This window comes from Enhydra lutris, unplaced genomic scaffold (genome assembly GCF_002288905.1).
Source record: "Enhydra lutris kenyoni isolate GAN:26980312 unplaced genomic scaffold, ASM228890v2 scaffoldscaffold10, whole genome shotgun sequence".
NCBI lineage: Eukaryota > Metazoa > Chordata > Mammalia > Carnivora > Mustelidae > Enhydra > Enhydra lutris.
In genome coordinates, this window is record NW_019154094.1 from 22,452,238 (window position 1) to 22,478,092 (window position 25,855).

Below are 25,855 nucleotides of genomic sequence, written 5' to 3' on the forward strand. Positions count from 1 at the left end.
ATCTTTTAAAAAAAGAAAAAAATCAAGAGAAGAGACTGTTTCAGTGAAAGGACTAATAAAATAGAAGAACTTTGGGGCACCTGGGCAGCTCAGTTGGTTAAATGTCTAACTCTTGGGCACCTGGGTGCCTCAGTCATTAAGCACCTGCCTTCGGCTCTGGTCATGATCCCAGGGTCCTGGGACTGAGCCCTGCATCAGGCTCCCTGCTCAGCAGAAAGCCTGCTTCTCCCTCCCCCACTCCCCTTGTTTGTGTTCCCTCTCTTGCTGTGTCTCTGTCATAAAAAAATAAATAAATAAATAAAATTAACATAAAAAAATAAAAAATAAATGTCCAACTCTTGGTTTTCGCTCAGGTCATGATTTTAGGGTGGTGAGATCAAGCCCCAAATCGGACTCCAAGATGCGCATGAAACCTGCTTAGGATTCTCTCTCCCTCTCTCTCTCTCTGCACCCCTGCCCGCTGCTTGTGCTCTCTTTTAAAAGGAAGGAAGGAAGGAAGGAAAGAGAGAGAAAAATGAAAAACCCTTGGCAAATATGACCCATGTGGAGAAGAAATCACAGATACTCAACTATAGAACAAAAAAGGAGGCATTACAAATATACAAAAGATTTATTTTCATGCACAAGAGGAATACCATGTACAGCTTTATACCAGTTAATTTAAAAATCTAGAAAGGAAGAGTCATTTTCTAGGGTAATAAATTAACGAAACCACCTATGAAACTACCTGAAGAAGTAGTAGGAATCCTGAATAGAGCAATGATTGTAACTAAAGGAATTGTAACTAAAATGAATCTCCTCCTGCCTTTGCCTAGTTCCTAGAAAAAAAATATGTCCCAGCCCAGAACATCATATGGGCAGATTTTACCAAGTCTTCACGAAGAGCGTGGCACCCTTTCTTCTCTCTCTACTACATACTATGGATTTTCTATGGGTACATACATATTTATGAATGATTAGCAAATGAGCTCAGTGCAATACTTTTAAATGGCGATCTATGCTTACCTTTGGACAAGACAAAAGAGAAGAGCATGAGGGTGGGGTGGTCGAAGAGGACAGTGAAATTCATTGTAATGTTTTTGTTTTTGACAAATGATTTATATGTATTACTTATATAAGAGAAAAACTATTTGACGATTATTTGGCATGAAAAAATCCAGGTATTCACTGGAGACTTGTATTAAATTTTCTGTCTGGTTCACTGAAGCATGGAGTGTGGGTAAGAGGGGGGCAGACTATCACCTGACAGCAGCTGATCCTAACTGAAGGCTAAACCCTTAAGAAACTATAGTCCTGGTATGCCTGGGTGGCTCAGCTAGTTGAGCATCTGCCTTCAGCTCAGGTCATGACCACGTCCCGCATGGGGCTCCCTGTCAGCAGGGAGCCTGTTTCTCCCTCTTGCCTGCTGCTCCCACCTGCTTATGCTCTCTCTTTTTCACACAAATAAATAAAATCTTAAAATATAATAAAAATTAAAAACCAAATAAAATTTATTTAAAAAAAAGAAACCATAGTCTTTTTTTTTTTTTTTTTTTAAGAGGCGAAAGAGTGCGGGGGTAGAAAGGGCAGAGGGAGAGGGAGACAGAGAATCTTAAGCAGGCTCCGCATCCAGACACGGGGCTCGATCTTAGGACCCTGAGATCATGACCTGAGCTGAATCAAGAGTTGGGACACTTAACTCTTAACTGAATGAGCCACCCAGGCACCCTGCAGCTATAGTCTCCTAAATGCTGGACTTAAAGGACTAAATATAAAATTAAAGCAGAAGGAACAAACAAATAGCCTTGTAATTCTTATAATGCCAACATGTTCTTAGCTCTACGTTATCATCAATTATAAGGTGTATCTTTGAATTAACAACTTGTCAGGAAAAGAAAACCTTCATATTAAATATGTACCTCTATGTTCAACAACACTCAAATGTGGACACATATTTAGATTCATGTTTATACTTGTCAAAGAATCAAGAAATAATGGTGTTATATGACCACGGGAGATAATGATAAAAATGCAAAACACTCTTCAAATGATAACATTTTAAGGGGCATTGTTTAGATTCTGCAGCAAATCTGCCCGGAAAATGATGTTGAGTGACACTGACATTAGTTTATAAAGATTATTTAAGAGGGGTGCCTGGGTGGCTCAGTGGGTTAAAGCCTCTACCTTCAGCTCAGGTCATGATCTCAGGGTCCTGGGATTGAGCCCCGCATTGGGCTCTCTGCTCAGCAGGGAGCCTGCTTCCTCCTCTCTCTCTCTCTCTGCCTGCCTCTCTGCCCACGGTGATCTCTGTCTGTCAAATAAATAAAATCTTTAAAAAATTATTTAAGAAATAACAAAAGGTTTTTGGTTATTACAGAAAATATTATTGGTGAGGAAGGAAAACAAAAGTGACTCCATATAGTTGATGCTTTTGAAATTAACCAAGGGGCCTGAATATAAGATCAACATATACCAGGAGAGTGATACTGTAGTTCCTACTATTGACGTTTCTTTGTGGCTTATGGAATATGATATCTTCCATATGTCACAGACAAATGACAAATCACTTCTCTTCAGGTACATAAATCTCTTTGGGTAGTTCCCTTATAATAACCTTTGACTTCTACCAGTAAAAAAACAAAAAACCAAGAAACAGACCAGCATGAGATAGATGCTAATTCGCAGCTGAATTTCAATTTGACTTGCCTATGACAGTGTGAGGAAGTCTCCCCTTTATGAAGAAACAATTCCACTGACAATTCTCTGGCTTTTCTTAGTCAACTGGGGAACCAAAAAGGAAATGGGGAAGAAACAGAACTTGTTTGACTGTAAATTTCCACAAGAAATGGAAATACACCACACATGGAACATTCTTTCAGGGTCACTATTCTAGCACTACTTCTCTTCAAGGTGTGAAAGATGACCATCTTCTTGGCTAGGACTCAAATGAGCTTTTTTACAGGTTTTCTGAGAAAATGGGAAAAAAAAAAAAAAAGCAAGTTTCCAGCAGTTACGCCTGAAAAATGGCTCATGCAATGCAAATATGCAACTTAGGAGCGCTAATGAGAGAAAAATGGTCTGCCTTGGTACCACCAAAGATGAAAGTTCCAGGAACTTCAAACTTTTATTGCACAAGGGGTGTTGTCAAAATTGACTCTTATTGTATGACTCAATCTCTACAAATGATCTGCTTTTCAAGACCACAGCTCTCTGTCCTGAAAACTCTGCAGCCTACACCGAACCTCCCGGATCATCTTCTTGTCTATGACTTTCACTGGCTGCGGGACACGAATGAGGACCCCCGACAGTGCATTCACCAATACACCGTATGCATGATAGAACTTTCCACTCTGCTCCTACGCCAGACAAATAGGCTACTGAGTAAATCTGTCACAATGAATAAACAAAGGAAGCATAAAATACAGATTTGATACTTGCCAGGGAATGTGATGTGAAAGGCATTGGTGCTTCCTGGGGGCCAAGTACTACCATACGGAGTGCTTACCTTCGTGCAGGTACACAGACGCAGTGATGGACAGCCCCAAAACTCGCAATAAGGAAAAACTTGTGGGCCAACTAAATCTTTTCCCACCTAGAGCATGCTGCCCGTCCTACCTTTAGAGGAGGGCTTTCGGGAGATTCCAGTTTAAGAGGAGGAAAGAACAAAGAAGTCTACTCTATGCACTTACTGTTTGAATGTGACCATCCTGTGCCTTGTTAGTAAATTATAAATTGTCCAACTTGGCCTAGATGGTGGGTTAGTTATACGGCAGAAGTAGCTGCATTGTAATGGCTCTAATAAACAGCAAGTATTTTGGTGGCACAATTAGAGACCAAACTGCAGCAAAGCCCATTTTTGCCCACAATGCAGAGATGAGGGCTAGCAAGCCCTACTGTGTAGCAGGGTGCTTACACGGAACAGAACCCTCTTTCCTCCTCTGCATCACACATTCTGCTCCCTAAATCGTTGTCATGGAACACAGTGTGCACCTCTACTCATCAGACACATGGGTCTACTTCTGCAGCTGGAGCACCTACGATGTGCAGGGCCTCCCTCGGTGCTGTTTACGTACCACGTCACTTACCTCTTACAGCAATTCTATGGGGATGATATTAATGTTCCAATTTTACAAATCAGGGAACTGACTTATCCAGGATCATGAAGCCACAGAATGCAGGGGTGAGGAGTCAAACCCAGGGCTGTCCATACCCCAAGCCTGTGTTTACATACGGTGCCTCTGAGAGCTGAAGAAGTCTGCCTCTCTGCGCAGTTCCCTGGAAACCCAGGCTCTGGACAGTGCCACTAGGGCAAGTTTCAGGAACTATTTGTGACACTATGATTTACTCTCCATCCCCATTTCCATGTATTTCAGAGATATATTCAATTGCGGTAATAGGAAACACTGTAATATGGCTTGAGATGTCCGGTTCACCCCCAACGTACAGGAGTCCAGGGTACAAATGGACATTCTACACTGGTTGTCCCAGAGCAGAACATTCTTTGCTCCTTTCTGACTTCCCTTTTCCTGCTGTAGGCCACACTACTCCCTGAAACTGCTCCCACCTCTGCCCCTAAAGCAAGCTTTTCAGGGAGATGGGCGACATCTCTGTAAACAGAAGGGCTATGTTTAGAGTCTTCAAGGTTCTCACCAGCATTGCCATCACCACCAGCACTAACACTATAAGCAAGATCCATTCCAGCACCCTCCATATGTGGGGTGCTAACACAAGACTGAGACTGTGCTAGGCTTCACAGCAACCTTGGGAGGGAGGTTTGAGACCCCTACTTTGCCAATGGGGAAACTAAGTCTCCAAGAAGCTGACAAGAGAGGAAGAAGAAATGAAAGACACAGCCTCACCACTACCCAGGGCAGGTAGATTTCTTTCACTGGGTCCCATGTCTATCTACATTTTATCTTACTCTCACCTTTTCAGAAACTCTCTTTTGGTTCTCATTGTCCTAGATGCAAGGAAGGACCAAATTCTCAGGAGAGTAGATATGACCTCTAGCGTTCCTTTGTAAGAGATGAGTCACTTTGGCCTACTGTGTATTACACGCATGGCCACCGTTTTTCCTTTGGTACCACAAGTGTAAAAACAAGAAAAGGATATAGGGAAAGTAAAGGAAGAAAAAATATTAGAATTTTATAACGTCTTAACATAGACTATCTTAATGGACTATTCATATGATAATGAGAATCGATACCCGTCTTTCCCCCCATTTTAGGTACTAGTTACTCAAGCCTTCTTTGTGCTTGGAACTATGCTTAGTGATTAACATACACTTCCTCTTGTCATGCTCACCACAACCTATAAAGAGGTATTACTGGCTCCATCCCGTAGATGAAGCTCAGAAAGGTCAGGCTACCCATCCAAGCACAGCTAATAAGCAGCAGAGTCGGCTTTTAAAACTCAGTTCTTTCTACGCATCAGCAAGAAAAAGACAAACAGTCCTATTAAAAAGAAAAATGGGGGGGCGCCTGGGTGGCTTGGTGGGTTAAAGCCTCTGCCTTCGGCTCAGGTCGTGATCCCAGAGTCCTGGGATCGAGCCCCGCATCGGGCTCTCTGCTCAGTGGGGAGCCTGCTTCCTCCTCTCTCTCTCACTCTCTGCCTGCCTCTCCGCCTACTTGTGATCTCTCTCTCTCTGTGTCAAATTAAAAAAATAAATAAATAAATAAATAAAAAAATGGGAAAAGACTTGAGTAGGAACTTCACAACAGAGGATGTACAAATAGAAAAGGTGCATTTGAGAAGGTGCTGGGTGTCATTCTACATCAGCAAAATGCAACGAGATACTGACGCACATCCACCAGGACTACGGAAACATCAAGAAGACTAACAACAGCAAATGTTGGCGAGAATGAGGAGCGACTGGAACCCTCACACATGTGGAACGCAAATGGATACAAACACTTTGGAAACTATTTGGCAATATCTGTTGCAGCTCAACAAAGCCTACATCCTGATCCAGCAATCCTGTTCCTAGGTGGGAATTGAGGACATATGTCCACTTGTATGAGAATGTTCCCAGCAGTAGCTAAAAACTGGAGACAATTCAGATCAGCAGAAGAATGGATAAATAGATCACGGTATATTCACACAATGCAAGACTACGCAGCAAGAAAAAAAAAAATTAAAGTCTGCTACATGGAAACAATATGGATGAATCTCACAGAAGGAACGTTAGCAAAAAGAATAAGAACAGAAGAATACATATTGTATGATTCCATTTACATGATGTTTAAGAACAGGTAAATTAATCTAGGGTGATAAGTCTGAATCATGGTTACCTCTGGGAGGGAGAACAAGTATTCAATGGGAGGCATCAGGATGGAACCTGGTGGAATGTTTAATGTGTTCAATATATTGTTCTGGGTAATGGTTACATGGATGTGTGTGTGTGTGTGGTGTGTGTGCGTGCGTGCGTGCGTGTGTGTGTGTGTGTGTGTATACATGTGGATGCACATGTGTTTCTGTAAAAAAATCATTGTTATGCACTTAAAATTTACATCACATTTTATGTATTTTATTTTATGTTATTTTATTTTATTCTATTTTATTTTTTAGAGTGCGGGGAGGAGCAGAAGGAGAGGGAGAGAGAAAACCCCAAGCAAACGCCATGCCCAGCACGGAGCCTGATGCAGGGCTTAATCTCATGACCCTGAGATCATGACCTGAGATGAAATCAAGAGTTGGACCCTTAACTGACTGAGCCAGCCAGGTGCCCCTAATTTTTTTCTAAAAAGGCTCTCATAACTCAATATGTCTGTCAAAATTGTCATCCCGAACTGCCAGAGTCTGGAACAAGGGGAAAAAATGAATCTGTTTGTGGTAGAAGAAAAGAAAAGAAAGGAGAGGGAGGAAATGGAAGGAAGGAAGGAAAGAAAGAACAGAGAGAGGGAGAGAGGTTTATGTGCTCTGCCAGGCCAGGCCCTTACAGCACGTAATACAAATTCAGAACAAAACAGCGAGAATGAAATCAACAAGTAATTTTTTTTCAAATACACAATGTTTCTTGGAGACACCACACTTTTTAGTTATATTGGACAGTTTGTTTCTCAATGTGTAAATGATCCACATCTCCAGTGACCTGAGAAAGTACAAAAATCCCTCCAAAGGGCACCAAACTGCAGTGGGTTTGCATGGAGTGTCTAAGTCCTGCATGATGAAGGAGGCTGATGTCCACCTTTCCACAGGTGGCCTACAGGGTGGGGGAGTAGGGCTAGACTGGGCAGCGAACATGAAACTCAAACACAAACTTCTCTCCATGGGGAGGAAAACATGTAAGATTCCCAGCACTTGCAACAGTTCCCCCAGGCAACACTCCCATACCTTAGGCTGAATTTCCCGTGAATTTATATGATGTCTCATTTTCAAGTCATAGTACACATTTAAAAGAATATTTCATCTACGGCTTAGGCAACATTTTTTTCAAAATTCCACTGACAAAGATGTGGTGTTCCCCACTCCCAAATCACTAATTAAGTGAAGTTCAGACTACAAAACCATTCAGCAATGGAAAGAAGAAACACCAGCATCCCTCAAATCAATTAATGGTGTAAACAAACTTCTAACAATCCCATAAGATCTGCTTGTAATGATCTTATCTTATGAGATGGAAAATGAGCAAAATGTCAAACTCATTTAAGTATAACTACACTTACTTTATTTCTAGTATAACCAAATGCTGTCTCACTTTCCAATGCAAAACGCATAAGGTGATAACAAGCCTCCAGTTCTAATAGGCAGGTCATGAGGGGAGAAAAGCCCCAACCAGAAAGAGGGTAACCTCAGAAGAAATGGTCCAAAGACCAAAGAGTTTTCCTTCGAATGACTGAAATTAAAGACAAATACAACGAGAAGGCTGTGCCCTGGTACACTGGGGTTCCGGTAGGACCCATCTTGCTTGCTTGGAATAATCTTGCTTGCCTCCTTCCATTAACAAGCAATGGAAGCTGAATCAAATAGGCAAGCCCTCATCTGAAGGTGTCATCCCATAGCATTCCATACTATCAAAGTTGCCAAAGAATGGAAGAGGCTAAATCATTTGACCTAAGTCAAAATCCTGACTTCTGTTCTCTTCAGATAAAGTTATGTCTATAGCTAAAAAGATACACTAAAAGGAATGAGAGACATTTCAACTTGGGGTCTACTATCAGACTATACTGTTCTTACTGTACCTTGAGTTAATGTTTTATACCTCTTGAAATTAGTGAACAGCACAATTATACCACATTGTTATGTGGACATTAAAAGCATTGATTAAATGCAAACATTAAAATCATGTCCTAACTTTTCCTGGAGTGCTGGTTTGTGTCGTTGCTGTTCTTACATATTTCAGGAAACTCAACAATAGAAGTGGTCTCTCAATCCTTAAGAGGTTCTAAGGAGCAAGCACTGTCAAGAAACTGCATTACCCTGAGACTGGGCCTGTGAGATTAGGATAGCTGATCTATCTCTTCTGTCCCTAATAAACAGATTCCTTTTTAAATGAGGATTAATCTGAGAGATGTTAAGTAGAGGTCACTTGCCCATAGTGATGAAGGTAGATGTTTCCCAATTCTCCCTGGGAAAGAGGATGCTCTGTTTTCTCTTCTTCTTCTTTGGTATTTATTTCACTTCCTCATCACACCAATTTATTGGTCTTGAGACTGAACCTGGTGTCCATTCTTGTATGTCACATCATCCTAGGCTTACCCCAGATCAAGGGACTTACCTTAGTCTATTACCGATGCCTCTTGTTTGTCTTCCTCACTACACCTATAAACTGGAAATATACCCAGCTTGCCCCTCCATGCTGACCACACTGTCGTGACGGGCTCATCATGGCATTCAATACGTGTCAGTTGAATGGACCGAGAAGTGGAGTAAGTGGAGGCTGGTTGGTTGAGGAGATGGATCAACTCATGGATGGAAGAGAAAATGAATGGAATAATAGCAACTACCCAATAAGATGCAATTCTAATACTGTCTCCATCCTTTAATCAGCTGAATTAAGAATGAAGAGATAGTGTAACTGAATTGGATTAGGCTTCTGGCATCAAAGTATCCAAAGGATATCTTCCTCCCTGGAGTAAGGCACTGCTTCATTGTATTTGGAAAGCATGCTTGAGACGTGTACCTCCCAGACAAATGGCAACTTCATCTATCTTTTAGGCTCTGTCTAGCTGAGTATCTGCTATGGGCATGTTGTCAGTGCATAAGACATGCAGTCTGGATACTGTCCTCCATTAAGGGCCCCACTTACATAGATTTCAAACCGAACAGTGCCCCCAGAGTTGTATAATGTGGCAGCTTTGATGGGATCTAAAACTAAGTAATAATCTTACAAGGAATAACGAAAGACATTCCTTCCCACTCCACCAAGAAAAGGGAATATGCTTAATTACCAATTCTTTTTCCTCTTATTTTTTTAAACGTTCTGTAGTGCTATAAATAATAGGCAATATAAGCCACTGGTTAAGAGATAAACTTCGAGAAAAAGACAGCACAGCTTTACCACGTATAAGCTGTGACATTTTGAGCAAGTTATTTCACTTTGAAGAAAGAGTTATCCCTAGCACATGGCAAGAGCTCAATATATGTCCATAATCATCATAATTTTATTATACTTTTGTATTGCTCTAGAATCCATTAGCAGATATTTAGAATCTATTTAAAATAATTTTGCTAGCTTATTTTCTAAATATGCTTGGTATGTGTATATGGATCTATACACGTAGATGTACCCACACATAGTCTGAACAAAGAAAATGTAGTGGCTACTGGTGGGAGCTCTAGTACCCATCCCATCTTCACAGCCTGGGTTCCAATCTCTTTTCAGAAATGGAAGGCAAGACACCTAACCTTACTAAGCCTCAGCTCTCTTATCTGTAAAGGAGAATTGGGTTGCCTGGGTGGTTCACTTGGGTAAATATCAGACTCATGATTTTGGCACAGGTCATGCCCTCAGGGCTGTAGGATCGAGCCCCATGAAGGGCTCCGTGCTGGAGCTCTCCGTAAGCGTAGAGCCTACTTCAGATTCTCTCTCTCCCTCTCCCTCTCCCTCTGCACCCCCTCCACCATCCCCATGAATATATACACACACTAGCTCTCTCTCTCTTTAAAAAAAAAAAAAAAAAAAAAAAAAACTATAAAGGAGAATAATAATAGTACTTCCTTTGTAGGATTTCCATAAAGATTAAATGAGAAAGTATAATGAAAGCATATCGCATGTACTTGGTATTCCAGAAGTGTTAAATTTTTGTTTTAATATATGCACAATGTCTTCCAGGTTAATCTCTGTATACTTTAATACACGAGGTCTAACAAAGTAGTAACAGAATCTCAATTCTAAGCTAAAAACACTGATGTGTTTTAGGGGGAAAAAACAAAAACATAACACTCATACATAATCAGTCCCATTTTCCCAAAACTATATTGGTTGGTTTTTAACTTTTTTTTTTTTTTTGGCATGAGTCTATTTTTAAGATGCTTTATTTGGAAATTATTTCAATTTTTTTTTAAATTGCAAGAATAAGAATAGAACAAAGAACACTGTATATCCTTTACCCAGACTCATCTATTATTAATATTTTAACCTACTGGCTTGTCCTCTGTTCTCTCTCCCTCTCTCCCCCCACACAATATATATATATTTTTTTAAGATTTTATTTATTTATTTGACAGAGAGAGATCACAAGTAGACAGAGAGGCAGGCAGAGAGAGGGAGGGAAGCAGGCTCCCTGCCGAGCAGAGAGCCCGACGCGGGACTCGATCCCAGGACCCCGAGATCATGACCTGAGCCGAAGGCAGCGGCCTAAACCACTGAGCCACCCAGGCGCCCCACACACATATATTTTTAACAGTTCTAAATACTTTGTAGCCATTCAAGATTAAGGTGCACTCACCATGGTCCTTTACCCCTAAACACATCAGAGTGTACTGCCTAAAAATAGGGATATGTAATTGATTAATTTTAAATGCAAGAGGAAAATAACGTCATTGGGCAGTTAGTAAGTCTAGTTTATTCATATTATGATTGAAATAATACAAGTGACATTTTCTTGTTTAAATTCAAGGTCATCATTTTGGGTAGCTCATTTCATATGGGACTTTAGGTAAGCCCAACAGAGCATAACTGGTTAAGTATCCCTACTCGGACTTTGGCATAAATGCATATAACCCATTACAGAAGCTGGAAAATTTATTTGTGTATATTTCTACGAACATATTTGATACAAGGACGTTTCTTTAAAAATATACTGTACTTCATTCTCTTGACTCGTGATTCTTGGGAAGCTAAAATTTGATAAAACCTTCTCTTAAAATAATAAGTGGTAAAAATAATGCGAAAACTTCTGTGTCCCTACATAAATGGCTGTGGAAATTGCTTTATAATTGCAACTCATCTTGATGAAAAATCTCAGCCAGAATTATAAAGCAATTAAATAAATTAACATGTCTGCCAAATAGATATATTAGTATCCTACACCCAGCCAAGGACTAATCCATATGGTATTAAGAGAAGACTCTTTTTCAAATTCAATAGGTTAACTGAAAACATGGTTTTTAAGGTGATGCATCCAGAGAAATAAACCAAGAGCTTGGACTCTTGGGAGCTGTTGGAACTGGAATGAATCTGGGTTCCATCACGGTCAAACACTGCGTCCTCCAACACTCAAGTCACTAAGCTCACCACACCTCAACGGCCACGCTCATAACACAAAGATGAAACTCATCAGGGTTTGGAGAGGGTTAAAAGAGACAATACTTGAAAATCACAGAGCACAGTGGCTGGAACGTATAGTAAGGCTGGATTAATGACAGAGGTTATTATTAAGCAGTGAGGCTGGGCTAACACATTTTCATAAGAAGATTATCAGTTATACCCACTCTGATTAAACTTAAATCTAAACTCTTGCATTGAGAGTACAATCTTCTCTTGTAAGAACCTCATAGTAGAGAACACCGGTCAAGCCATGTTTATATGAGGCTAATAACCAACACATGTAAATCAAGTCCGGTGTGAGGAGCTTTTCAGTGTGTAGCTTCTCTTTTCTTTTCTTCCTCCAATATCACTCCATCCACTCAGCAAATACACAATGGCAATTAGGGTTAGCAACATATAATAAGAAATACAAAGGAAAAGAACACGGGGGAATTAGCTGATGCTGGGATTATGCAGAGAATGTGGTGTTTCAAGCCTGCCTATTACTGGCTAAATCAACCAATTATTAATTTCACTAGGTTTTTGCCTAGCATCCAGTGCTGGGATGTTACTCAACACATGTGGGAAAAATCTTCTTTTTCTTTTAAGATTTTATTTTTAGGTAATCTCTGTGCCCAACGTGGAGCTCGAATTTACAACGCCAAGATCAAGAGTTGCACGCTCTACTGACTGAGCCAGCTGGGTGCCCCTGGAATATCATTTTTGAAAACTCAGCTTGTTTCCCGCAGAAAAGAACCACATAAATTATCACAATTGTTTAAAATGATCATCAGATAAGTAAGGCTCAAAGCCTAATGAGAGCCTGTGAAGAAAAAAAGGGAGAATATCAGACCGGACAAGTCCAGTTAGAAATGAGAAGGAAAGGGGTATGGAGGGAAGAAGATCATGAGAGACAGAGGACCACTGCAGGGCCTATGAAGTACCATACTTACTGTGGGGTGTTTAGGTACTTGTCATAAACAGCAAAAAAGGTAGTGAGAAAATGGAGCTCCAGAAAGCCTGGGTAACCTGCCCAGGTTACCAGAAGTGGTTAGTGATAGAGCCTGCCAGCTTCTCCAGGGCACCATTTCTGAAAGCCCATCCCCACTGAACGTTCTAGCCCTGAGGAGAAGAGAACTAACTGTCTGCGTCCCGAATGACCAGGTCCTTCTCATGAACTTGCTGTTGGAAGGGCTCCCTCCTCCTGTGGCAAGGAGAAGTGGGACAGATGCTACACTAGTGACTTCAGTGCTCCTTGTGGGGTCATTCTCCAGGAATGAGAAGTGGTGTTTTGTTTTGGGTCCTCCCAAACCTGTGCTGTACACCTGGCTTTTATCAGGCCGGTGTTCTCAGAGTAACAAAGAACTCATCCACCTCCTTCACAACCCTTCAACACCCCACCAGAGACGTTCGTGTTGGTGAAAATTTGCTTATAGTTATCTGAGCCCAGATTCTAACTCGAAATTACATCTAAACAAAAGTATCTTTTCTCATCCCATTGTTTTTTTAAATTTGGCACAGCACTCTGTCTAGACTGAAGCATTGCTTTGTGAAACACAAATCCTGTCCCAGCTTATCTTGGTGGGATAGGACTATATATGAGCAGTGACACAGCAAGCAGAGGGGAAGTTTCCCTTCATACAATCTTGTGTTTAAAGTGTTTTCTGCTCATGGAACACTGTGTTAACCACTATAAAAAGCACAAAAACACATCAAAAGCATAAGAATCCATCCTTACCCATGAACCTGCTTTGTTGCCAGACATCCCATTACACAGGCTATTTCTAGCAACACCCCTTTAAAGTCGCCTGTTAAAAGATACACATAATGGAGGATGGAGAGCCCTGTGCCACAACATGAACCATTCACTTCTTCTTGGCTTCTTCAAGGACAGCCCAATAGTTAATCAATGTAGCACAAATAAGTCTTTTTTATTTTAAGTTTTATTACACACAGTTGATTTTTTTTTTTTTTTAATTAAGCTCTATACCCAGTGCGGGGCTTGAACTCCTGATACCTCATGAGAGCTCTCATGACTCATGAGATCAAGAGTCATACACTCCACTGACTAAGCCAGCCAGGCACAAATAAGTTGTCTTTTTTTTTTTTTTTTAAAGATTTATTTATTATTTTAGAAAGGGAGACTGCATGTGAGCCGAGGAGAGGGGCAGAGGGAAAGAGAGAGAGAGAGAGAGAGAGACTCTCAAGCAGACTCCACACTAAGTGCAGACCATGGCGTGGGGCTCAGTCTCAGGACCCTGAGATCATGACGCGAAACCAAGAGCCAGTCGCTCAACTGACTTAGCCAACCAGGCACCCCCAGAACAGACAAGCTTTGATGGAGAAGAAAGGAAAGGTCAGGGGTAGGCAGTAAGGGGGTAGTCAGTGAGTGGGAGGAGTCCCCAGATTGCAGACCAGTTGGGAAAATCAGGTACCAACAAGTGAAGGGCACTGGGAGGGAAAGAGTTGACAACTGATGGAGAAGGGATGAGGACAGATACCGATTATATTTTAGACAGCAAAGGTTTGCAAATGAATAGAAAAGAGGCAGGGTTCACCAGCCCAATGGGCTCAAGGTCAGATCCAGAACATTCTGTCTGTCCTCCATGAGGCCAGCATGAGAGACGACACACTGGCAAGCATCATGCAAGGCACCTCATACACATCAAGAGTCCACACACACACACCCAAGAGCTACTATGGGTGTTACTAGCCATGTTCTTGCAAGAGACCAGGCTTTGTAAAGGATGAAACAATCCTTTTTTCTTTCCTTTTTTTTAATTTGAGACAGCACTTACTTGAGTGATAGGACAAGGGCAATAACAACAGTGAGAGAGTTTCCCATGACTCTTATCTGATCAGTCCTGGAGAGGCTTCCAGGACTGTCCGCTTCATGAATTATGACCTGAAGCTTGCCACTTGTGCCAAACACAACCTGAACAAGAGATGCACATCCCAGGAGAGAAGGAATTTTCCAATATTCAGATCTTTGTCCTGGCCCCTTGCTGATAATCTGGTCTAGTTTCTATCATCAGCTTCCATTGCAGAGTGGTTCGATTCCAGGCACGCAGTCCTGGAGACGCCTGTGCTTAAGCAACACTCATAGGTTCAAACAATTCCAAAGGTAATTTGTGTCCACGATGTCGCAGTCACATTCAAGATAACAACGGTGCCAACGGTTAGCAGATGCTAAGGTGCCTGTTGGAATATGGCACTTCTACAAAGGAAGACCAGGGTCACCTATGTATGCCACATCACATTTAAAGTGTCTTGTAGATCAAACAGTTTTAATCCCTTTGTAAATTCCTTTAAGTCACTGATCAATGCCTCTTACACAAGATACAGTGGTCTCAGTATCGGTGAGAGCCTTGATCAACAAAGCCTTAACGTACAGGCGTGCCTTGGTGGTTTAGTTGGTCAAGCATCCAGCTCTTGGTTCCAGCTCAGGTTATCACCTCAGGGTCCTGGGATCGAGCCCAGCTTTAGGCTCTGCGCTCGGCAGAGGATCTGCTTGAGATTCTTTCTCCCTGTCCCTTTTCCCCTCCCCCTGAAATCACTCACTCTCTCTCTCAAAAAAAAAAAAAAATCTTTAAAACATACACAAACACACAAACTATTAAGCTACAGAACAAAAATGACTTATCCTTTCCTCTTTCAGATGACCTTTGCTTGAAAAGAAAGACAAGCTCCTTACTGCTGCCCCCAGAAAAGGGAGCCAGACTGGGAGGGGTGGTGTTCAGCTTTCCAGAGGACCAGCACTACTGGAGGAGGAGTATCTGGTTCTCACAGCAGCAGTACAGTCAATGACAAGCCCTGTCAGGCAACACATTTATCTTCACGGGAAAAGCAGCCATTTCAAAGCAAGAATCTCAGATGTTGTCACATCAGCCAGGACAAGAAGTCATAAAGCACAAGGCTCTCAATGCAGGAGGTACCCTGTTATCTAGACTAATTAAGAGGCGCTGAGAATGGGTACTCCAGCTCCAAGCGTGCAAGAACCTCGACTCTTTCCTCTGGGTCTGGATTACCAGCCAAGTAATCAGAGCAGTCCTTATCAGCCATCTCGGGGCTCAAGCCTCTGAGCTGCCTTTTATGGCAAATAAATGAACCTTAATGGTTTCTCTGAACCATTAAGAAACAGAGAGGAAAAAAATAAAACAAGAAAAACAAAGAGCAACTTCATCCATTTCTTCATTTGTTCATTCAGTCAACAAATATTCATTCTACAGCCCAGGCACGCAGCTAAGTGTGGGCTGGTCACTGAGGAAGACTCGGTCCCTGACATCAGAGCAGTCAGATTCTAATAGGACAGACAGACACCCAGCAGGCACCGCAAGCAAGCATGGGTACTGAAAGGGGTCATGGTCGGAAGCTCCAGCAGCAGTGAAAAGGGTAATGGGGCCAATCTGTGAAAGAAGTGGCATCCAAGTTTAAAAGAAGGCTGCGTGGGGTACCTGGGTTGTTCAGTCCATTAAGCGCCTACCTTCAGCTCAAGTTATGATCCCGGGGTCCTGGGATCGAGCCCTGTGTTGGGTTCTCTGCTCCGCAGGGAGCCTGCTTCTCTCTCTCTCTCTCTCTTTCTCTCTCTCTCTCTCTCTCTGTGTCAAATAAATAAAATCTTTAAAAAAAAATAAAATAAAAGAAGGCTGCATGCTGGTCAGATGGCAAGGTGGAGAAAAAGAAGGAAATAGTAGGCACCCACTCACGAGAAGGCACCAGGGTGTTCAGTGTTACGGATAACGTTTGCAGGACTGAAACGTCAAGGTCAGGGGGCTGTCCATGGAGGGGAATTTGAGGGGTGGGAGACAAGACTATCTTCCAGAAGGCTCCAAGGAATGAGAGAACTGAGCAATGCAGATGACGTTTACCTGAATTTCAAATCCATTTATTTAAAAAAGGTATATTAAGAAGAGATTCAGTGAACAATAAGATAAACCGAGCCATCCCCAGAGAATCCTATAATGATGTATTAAAAGCTGAATCACCACTTACAGAACTATGAAAATTCTATTGCACCTATCAGTGAATTACTCGAACCTCAGAGAGAAGATACTTATTTTTAAGGTACGGTACCATAAGACCCAGTGATTTTACATAGTTGAAACTATAAAATTCAGCAATGAGAAACTTTTTTCCTGCGTCTTCCCCTCTCGATGGTCTGTGTTATACGGCCCTACTCGCACCACTTTCACTGACGCCGGCCTGGGAGTCAGAACTGGTTGAACCCTGACCGAGCTACTTGTTAACCTAAGTGACCCGCGGCAGGTTATTAACCACTCTGGGCCTCTGTGTCCTCTGATAGACCCATCTCTTAGGGACGCTGTTGACATCTGGTGAGACAATGCTTGAAGTGGGTGTTTCCATTTCCATTTTATTAAAGAGTAAACAAGACTCAGAGAGGTCACATGACGTGTGGCAGACCACACAGCGAGAGAAAAGCCCTCAGACTTCACACCAGGGCCTCTGACTCACCCCGCAATCCAGTTCTCTTTTCTGCCATAATTCTGGTTTGGGTTTTTTAATTTGGGGGCGAGGGGTGGTGGTGGTGGTGATTTTCAATGGTAAATATAGTTAAATTTCAACTATGATGACCTTTTCCCGACTGTGGAAAATAATAAAAGTTTTTGAATAAAGACAAAATAAAGGGGGTGTGCAGCAAAATAAGAACCATAGCAAAAATAGCACTGGATGAACGCTTTAAATGGGTGGGTTGTATGGTGTGTGAATCGTATCTCAATAAAGCTGTTAAAAATAAGGAAAATTAAAATAGCCCTGGGTGAGACATGAGTAATGTGGCATTTAGGAGTGGTAGGATTTTGAGGAAGTCGCATTTGCGGCTCCATTTCCTTACCTGTAAAATAGGGATGCTATTACCTGTACTGTCTTTACACCAAGGAATTAGGAGAAAATGGGATCTTAAATGGTAAAAATCCATTGTGGTGCTACGATGACACTAGAAAGAACTTGAGAACAAAGGGGCTTTATTTATTCATTTCTATTGACAAGTGAACCTCCTAAAATGTATAAGAAAAGAAGTCTACCCAGGGGCGCCTGAGTGGCTCAGCTGAATAAGGGTCTGCCTTAGACGCGGGTCATGATCCCAGGGTCCTGGGATGGAGCCCTGAGTCTGGCTCCTTGCTCAGCAGGGAGCCCGCTTCTCCCTCTCCTCTGCCTGCCTCTCTCTCTCCCTCTCTGTCAAATAAATAAATAAAATATTTAAAAGAAAAGAAAAGATGTCTACCCCAACTTCACAAGCACCTGTTCATGACCATCCCTTCTCAAAATACCGAAAGTCACTAAAATATCAGCAGCAGGAACTTCTGGAAAACGGAGATCACAGGAGCATGTTTCCCTGGAGCACCGTTACAATGTAATAAGGAGGGATATATTCTCCCAGTGAACGGCTTTCTAATCTGTTGGCACAACAGGTTGGCAGAGAGCTCTGCAGTTACCAATCATGTGGACCAAAGAATCAAAATAAACACAAATGTGGCTTGAGTTCTCCAGGCCTATAACAGAATCCCAAGTCACCACTGGTCTACTCATGTTCAAAGGTACACAGGCTGCGCCAGACCCAGAAACAGCCCTCTTCTGAATTTCCTTCCCATTTTATGATGGAAATGTATAATAAAATGTTACTTGTTTTCTCCTTCAGTAGAAAGACCATTTTTACCTTCCCAATTCCTAACGTGTGGGTTTCACAGAAATGAAACATTAATACCAGGGGCTTTATCCACGCAAAGACAAAACATGATTTTCCACTGTGTTTAAAAGGCTGAGGTCATTTTTGTCCCAATTCCTATATAGTGGTAAGCTTAAAATCAAGCCATTTAGCTCACAGTCAGGTCCTATAAATCGGTGGAAAAAAATAAATGGGAAAGCATGCCAAAATGTAACCATAGTAACACCACAGATGCGTCAAGAAATGGTGTGCTCATTTGCTTCATTCCCCATTTCTTAAATTGGAATCTAAGTGGGGGAAAAATTACACAGAGAACACTCATGATTCTGCAAGTACCAAATTCTGCAAAACTATATTCAACCTGTCGTCCCAGAACAACAGAGCAGCTCTGGGTACAGCTACAGAAGCAGCCCTAGGTGGGAAGAACCCAGAAGACCCAGATCCAACACTTATCCGTGATTTGATCTCCCCATGACTCTGTTTCCTCATCTGTACATGGGGTGTTAAAAATCCCAACCTCAAAGAGTCATTCCAAGGGTAAAACTGATCAGTAGATCAGAGTCAGGATAATGGTGGACTCAGAGACCACCAGCCTTAGTCACCTTCAGCCTTGTTTTGTATTGGCTTACCTTGGTGCCTTGGTTTCTTGACCCATAAAAAGAATCGTAATCCCTTCACAACCCATGTGATTAACATTAGGAATTACTATTAATCCAAGTGTAAAGGATTATTAGTAGGATGTAAGTTTACAGCATTCAATTCCCATGCTGAAAGACCCAAAGAACAGAGGCCCAGAGATTCACATTAATGCATTATCGACACATTTTCTCTTTCAAAGGTAGTTCTGCCACTCAGCAGAAAGAGACAACCCTGGGGCACCGACCCAAGTTCCTTACACTCAACCTCTTTTCCTACTGGAGCCTTGGTTTTATTAATAAGTAAAATGAAGGGGCGCCTGGGTGGCTCAGTGGGTTAAAGCCTCTGCCTTCAGCTCAGGTCATGATCCCAGGGTCCTGGGACAGAGCCCTGTATTGGGCTCTCTGCTCAGCAGGGAGTCTGCTTCCTCCTCTCTCTCTGACTGCCTCTCTGGCTACTTGTGATCTCTGTCAAATAAATAAATAAAATCTTTAAAAAAAAAATAAGTAAAATGAAGAGCAGGGGGCTGTTCTAGAACCTGAGCTTTAAAGGCCTAAGTCCCGGCAGATCTATGACAGCTTACATTAAGTTCTGTTTATCGTTTTGCAGTAGGATCTGTAAACATTAGGACTCCAGCATACCCTTACAAAATACTATTTAAAAAAAAAAGAAGAAGAAAGAAAGAAAACCACTATAGCAAACAAATCACAGCAATAAGCAAGGTACTTTCAACTTCCAATGATTCCTACTGTTTTTGCTGATTAAAAAATGTTGTTGTTAAAAAAATTAAATTTCAAGCTTTGAAGGACTGGGTAATAAAGAAAAGAAAAATTCTAAGTACTAAAATCAAAATCATTCCTTCTTCTTAATTTTAAATAAAATGAAATCATTGTAAGTCTCCCCAGGACTCCTACCTTTTAATTAGGTATATATGGTAATACTTTACTACAACTTCTGCCCCATAGACTGACTTCCCTTCCGTCCTTTCCTTCCTTCCTTCCCTCAACACAAAAACCTTGCTTTCATAGTCCCTATGTTCCACGTCCTGCCTTCTCAGATTTATCCTGATCTAACGGGTACGTGGGATTTGAGCTTTTAATTGGTGGAAACCATTTCTTTTAATTGGTGGAAACCATTTCTTCAAAGAAGATTGTGCATGAAATCCAGGTCTATGAATCAGGTCACGTTGGGGAAGAAGAAAGAATCTGCTGAGGCAATGAGGAAGTAACTCACGGATCTCTGCAGAGGTCAGTGTGAAAGCCTCTTGCCTGGTCTAACACCATGAGTAACAGTGATGGTTAACATTTATGGAGGCTTGCGCCACACCCATACTGTGCAAAATGTGCTTACATGCCTGATCCCATGGGCGCCTCCAAAGAGTCCTATTGAATAAGTCGGATGTCCTTTCCACCGATGTAAAAACTGGCCCTGACAAAGGACAACTAATTTACCTGGCATCATAAGCAAGTACGTGGCAGAGCCAGAACTTGAAAGCCAAGTAATTTCACCTTGTGCTATGCAACATGTCCCACGGTCACTTACAATTCCCTGGACTTAGGAAGTCGCTACGTGAACAAACCGACCAACCAGTGCTCCAGAACCAGCTGGAGAGTTCTTCTGGCTCCAATAACTTTCCACACACCCACCCAGCAGTCAGTTGCCTTAAACCAACTACTTACAAGGCACAGCATGGCGGTAAAGGTTATCCCTTATGGTCTGTTGGAGCTCATGATCAGGAGACCCTTTCTGGAACCGTTGATTGAGGAAATGTCGCAGGTCCTTGTTCAGCTTTCCTCCTGTAGGCAATATATAAAATAGAACACATCAACAATTGGGCTTCCTAGGGACTGAGCAGCTGGAGAGCTTTGTGTGGGAATGCCATCCTCAAGCCATTCTAGCCAGCCAACCTCAGTCATTAGGAAGACTGACTTCAGGTTTTCTTCTGCAGGCGAGAAAGCACGCGGAAATGTAATAAAGATAAAACAGCACTGAAATAGCATTAATTTGGGGGTCCCACTTCACATAATACTAGAAGGCTCCAATAACAAAGAATTTAAACGAGGCGATTACATTTAAAATATGTGCCATAGACGTTTGCAAATGCTACTGAAGAGAGAGTAAATGGCTGAAACCTTAAAGAGAACAATGCAGCAAGAGCTGACAAATTATACCGTGTTCTTTGACCAGTGATCCAATCGGTAGAAATGTACCCTATGAATATACTTGCAAAAGTCTGCAACATCTCCAGAATTGTTTATTGCAGCATTTTTAAAACAGCAAATAAATAAAGAGAAAAACAAAAAACCTGGAAAAATCCACGAGGGAGCAACTAAGTAAAGCATAGTTCATTCATACAGTAACTACTCTAAGAAAGATAGATCTGCATGTGTTGGTGTCAAAGGAAAATAGGCAGAGTAGTGCATAAGGCCTGATTTCTTTTTTGTAAAAGGGAATAAAGAAAAGGAGAGGTGCTGTTTGCTATAAGAAATCATCACAAAGTTTTAACAACAGTTTCCTTTGGGCAGAAGGACATGAACTTGGAAATAAGGGAGAAGATGTCACTCTTCATCCTATAGACAGATACAGATATATCTTATAGATCTTACAATCCTGTGTTGATTTCCAGACACTAGATACATACTGCCTCTTTATTACTATTGTATAAATAATAGTTACCTAGGTGGGTCTGTGCATTTCTTTGTAATTCTCTACATTAACAAAACAAAACAATAGCTAAAAATACTATGGTTACCATACTGCCTCTTTATTACCGTTATAAAGTAATGGTTACCTAGGTGGGTCTGTACATTTCTTTGTAATTCTCTACATTAACAACACAAAACAATAGCTAAAAATATTATTGTTACAAAATTATGTCATAGAAAGGAGACGGTAACCAAAGATTCTTTTTAAATTACAGACACAAATTATAGTCTATAGGATCAACACAGAGCTTATAGATCAACTTAGCTAACATTTATTCTTAATGGAGAAAGAAGGTTCAGTGACAGCTAAAAATAACAAGGCTAAACTGGTCCTTCCATTTTTAGACAAGATAAAAATTAGGTAAGAGCATTTCTAGCCTTAGAGAAACAATGTAGCAATGCAGTATTTATGTGAGCCACAAAATCCATGTCTTCAGATGAAAACTTCCCCATGGTTGAAAAGAGTAAATCATGAGGATGACAGTGATGGTTAAGTTGGTGATATGTCCCATGCAGGGCAGGAAACTACTGATTTTTATCTTAGTATCATGTTTAAAACAAGATTCCCTATTACAGATGATCATTTTAGAATAGACTAACAAAACCCAATTTGAACTATTTTATTTCAGATGTATTATGCCTAAGGTTTCAAGTGGTCAAAAGGAAAACAGATATATTTGAGTCAATCTTAGTTCATTTAATAAAGGTTCATTATGCACCAAATATTTGTTGAATAAAAAAGACAAACATTCACCTATCCACTCACCCCCCCCAAAGGGGCACAAGATTTGAATAATTTACAAAAGAATATTTATGATTGACCTTTAACCACATGAAAAGATAATCAATATCATTAATTATCAGAGAAAGGCAAATGAAAGCCACAGTGAGATCCCACTCCATATCTACTAGAATGGCAAAAATTTCAAAGACTGAGAGTATCAAGTGTTATCAAGATCGTAGAACAAAATGAACTCTTACACAATGTCACTGGGCTATTAAATGGTTCATTCTCTGGGTAAAGAATTTGGCAGTATCTTATAAAGCTAAGCCTTCACTAACCAAATGACCCAGCATTTCCACTCTTATTTATGCAAGAGAAATGAAAATAAGTGTACACATGTGCACACGCACACATGCACACACAACCTGTAGATGAATCTTCACATCAACTTGACTCACTATATAATAGTTCAAAGTTGGGAATAACCCAAATGTCTATCGACAGATAAATGGGTAAGCAAACTACTGTATTCAAATAGGATGATATATAACAATTAATGGAACAAACTGCTAACACTGACAGTATTATTCGTGCATCTAAAACACATAATGCTAAGCGAAAGAAGCTAGACACAAAAGGCAACATTCTGTATGATTCCGTTTATATATAAAGTTTTAGAATAATCTATAGTGACAAAAAGCAGTTCCGCGGTTACCTGGGGCGAAAGATAGGCAGAGACTGACTGCAAAGGTGCAGAAGGGAGTAAGACCTATGGAGCGACCAATGTCAATGTTCTGGCTTTGCAATTGTACTATACTCACATAATGGGTTATCACTGAGGAGAAAGTGGATGAAGGATACAGCGGATCTCTGTACTATTTTTTACACCTTCCTGAGAGTCTAGAATGATTTCAAGATAAAACGTTTCTTAAAAAGGGGAGCACAAGGGAAGTTTTTAAAGGGGATGCCATTATAGAAAAACTTAATTGTGACAGGATAATAGGGGTTTATACATTTATCAAAACGTATGCAACTGTGTGTATGCAATATATAGTGTGTATGTTACACTTATAAAAATGATTTCAAAGGTTTAAGAATAGATACATAATTACTGAATGACTATGTGTAGGCACTGTTCTAAATGCTTAATTCTCAATTTCCCTTTGGAGAGATGAACAGAAAGAAAAATAGAGTAAATCTTGGGAGTTAAGACTAAGGCTTGGGTGTAAAGCCTGGCTCCACTATTTGTTAGCTGGTGAACCCAAGCACATTGCTTAATCCCTGAACCTTATCTGCAAAAATAGAGCACTGTAAAACCTGTAGCTGTGCTACAAAATTGTCAAGAGGATTAAATGAGGTTCCAACCATGCCTGGCAAAGAGAAAGCACTCAGTGAAAGATGGAAATTGTCATGACAATGTAGAGGGGACAACTGTTGAGGTGAGGGGGAAAAGAGCTGAGGTTAGTTCAAAGATGGGCTGTTTCTCTTTTTTTAAATGCACATAAACATAAAACCCATTCTATTACTTAGAAATAGCTATAAATAAAATACGGGCATAGGGAAATTTGGATTAAAGGATATTTCTAGAGTTTCTAGAAGGGAATAAAATTCTACTTGTGGGGGACCTGGCTGGCACAATCAGTTAAGTGTCTGCCTTCGGCTCAGGACATGATCCTGGGGTAACTGGGATGGAGCCCCTACTCTGGCTCCCTGTTCAGCAGGGAGTCTGCTTCTCCCTCTCCCTCTACTTCTCCCCCTGCTTGTGCTCTCTTGCTCACTCACTCTCCCAAATAAATAAATAAATAGATAGATGAAATCTTTAAAAAAAAAAACCCTCTATGTGTACTAAAATTGTCTGGACATATATAAATTGGTTAGCATTTAGTGCATACTTAATATATTTTTGGCACTGTGCTGGAGTTGAAATGAAACCGACTGGTAAATCACTAACATATAATAGTCACACCTGTCAACTCTATCTCTAGGTATAAGGCACCCTGGAATTCGACCAAAAGGATAACAATGTTTACCAGCAAAATCTTCATTGTTTAGGACCTAGAATGTGTATTCCCCTTAGGAGACCACAGCTGTAGACATCAGAAAGACACTGAGTCATGAGTAGAAAAGATGGTATAGGATCCAAAGGTACTGTTTGAGTCAGAAGAAAATCCCAAATAAGATTCAGGATACAGTATCTCTTTTTCCCGTATAGAACTAGGTTTATACATTCTTTTTTTTTAAGATTTTACTTATTCATTTGACAGAGAGAGAGAGACAGCACGGGACCAGGCACAAGCAGGGGGAGCAGCAGGCAGAGGGAGAGGGAGAAGCAGGCTTCCTGCTGAGCAAGGAGCCAGACTCAGAGCTCAATCCCAGGACCCTGGCATCATGACCTGAGCCGAATGCAGATTGCTTAACCACCCAAGCCACCCAGGCATCCCAGGTTTACACATTCTTGTGGATCACAAGCAGGTACCCAACATAAACCAAGGGCTTATACATTGGAAGGCATTCTTAAGATACAGACACTCTTGGTTTACACTTGAGCTTTACGGTGAAACTAGCCAAGCTAGCTAAAGCTTATGATCACCGAACTAAAACTCCTTCCTATTGCAGACGTGCAAAAGGGCAGGGTTAACGATGCTGGTGGTTAACATTTACTCTGTGTTCCGTGACATTTGTAAGTGAAAAGCCTCAACCTTCCTATTACATTAAGAATACTGTACTTTTTGGCATCTAATCTCAAATTAATTGCCAATTATTTAGGGGATATGTCTATAAATCTTCTCCTAATTGTCAAGGCAGTGAGCCAATGAAATAATAAATTGTTAGAGAGAGAGAAAGTTTGTCATAGCATCTTCGCTTTCTTTGCAATTCAAGATTTGTTTTGCAAATGGAAAAGAAAACATAGGTCAGAAATACATGGAACTTTTTCTAAGAAAAGGATTCAGAGCTTATTTTAAGATAATTTCATAATTTCAGTGAAAATATGGGGCTGACTCTCTATCCTGGATTTGCCATTCTATTTTCATATCAATATATCTGAAATTCTGTCTCTTTTAAATTACAATATATCTCTGCTTTTTCCATTCACATTAGTTTATAGAAATTTAACCATGTCAACCGATATAACCTTACTTTTTTTTTAAAGATTTTTTTTTTTTATTTATTTGACAGAGAGAGACACAGTGAGAGAGGGAACACAAGCTGATGGGAGTGGGAGATGGAGAAGCAGGCTCCCCACGGAGCAGGGAGCCGAAAAGGGGGCTCGATCCCAGGACCCAGGGATCATGACCTGAGCCAAAGGGAGACACTTAACAACTGAGCCACCCAGGCGCCCTCTGATGTAACCTTTCTTAATTATTTTAAACGTTGTATCATATTCCATTTAAAAAAAAAAAAAAACATAAAACTTAGGTAACCCTTGGAGAAAATTAGGC

At 41.0% G+C, this 25,855-nt stretch overlaps 1 protein-coding gene across 3 annotated transcripts in view; it reads right to left on the reverse strand.

Moving 5' to 3' along the window:
* LOC111144009 (membrane associated guanylate kinase, WW and PDZ domain containing 1) overlaps positions 1-25,855 on the reverse strand; it is a 633,428-nt gene that overhangs the window by 227,715 nt on the left and 379,858 nt on the right. For all 3 annotated transcript variants that reach the window (XM_022498068.1, XM_022498069.1, XM_022498070.1), the window contains exon 2: positions 20,666-20,782. In XM_022498068.1, coding sequence (XP_022353776.1) covers positions 20,666-20,782 — 117 coding nt within the window. The remainder of the gene's footprint in view (positions 1-20,665; positions 20,783-25,855) is intronic.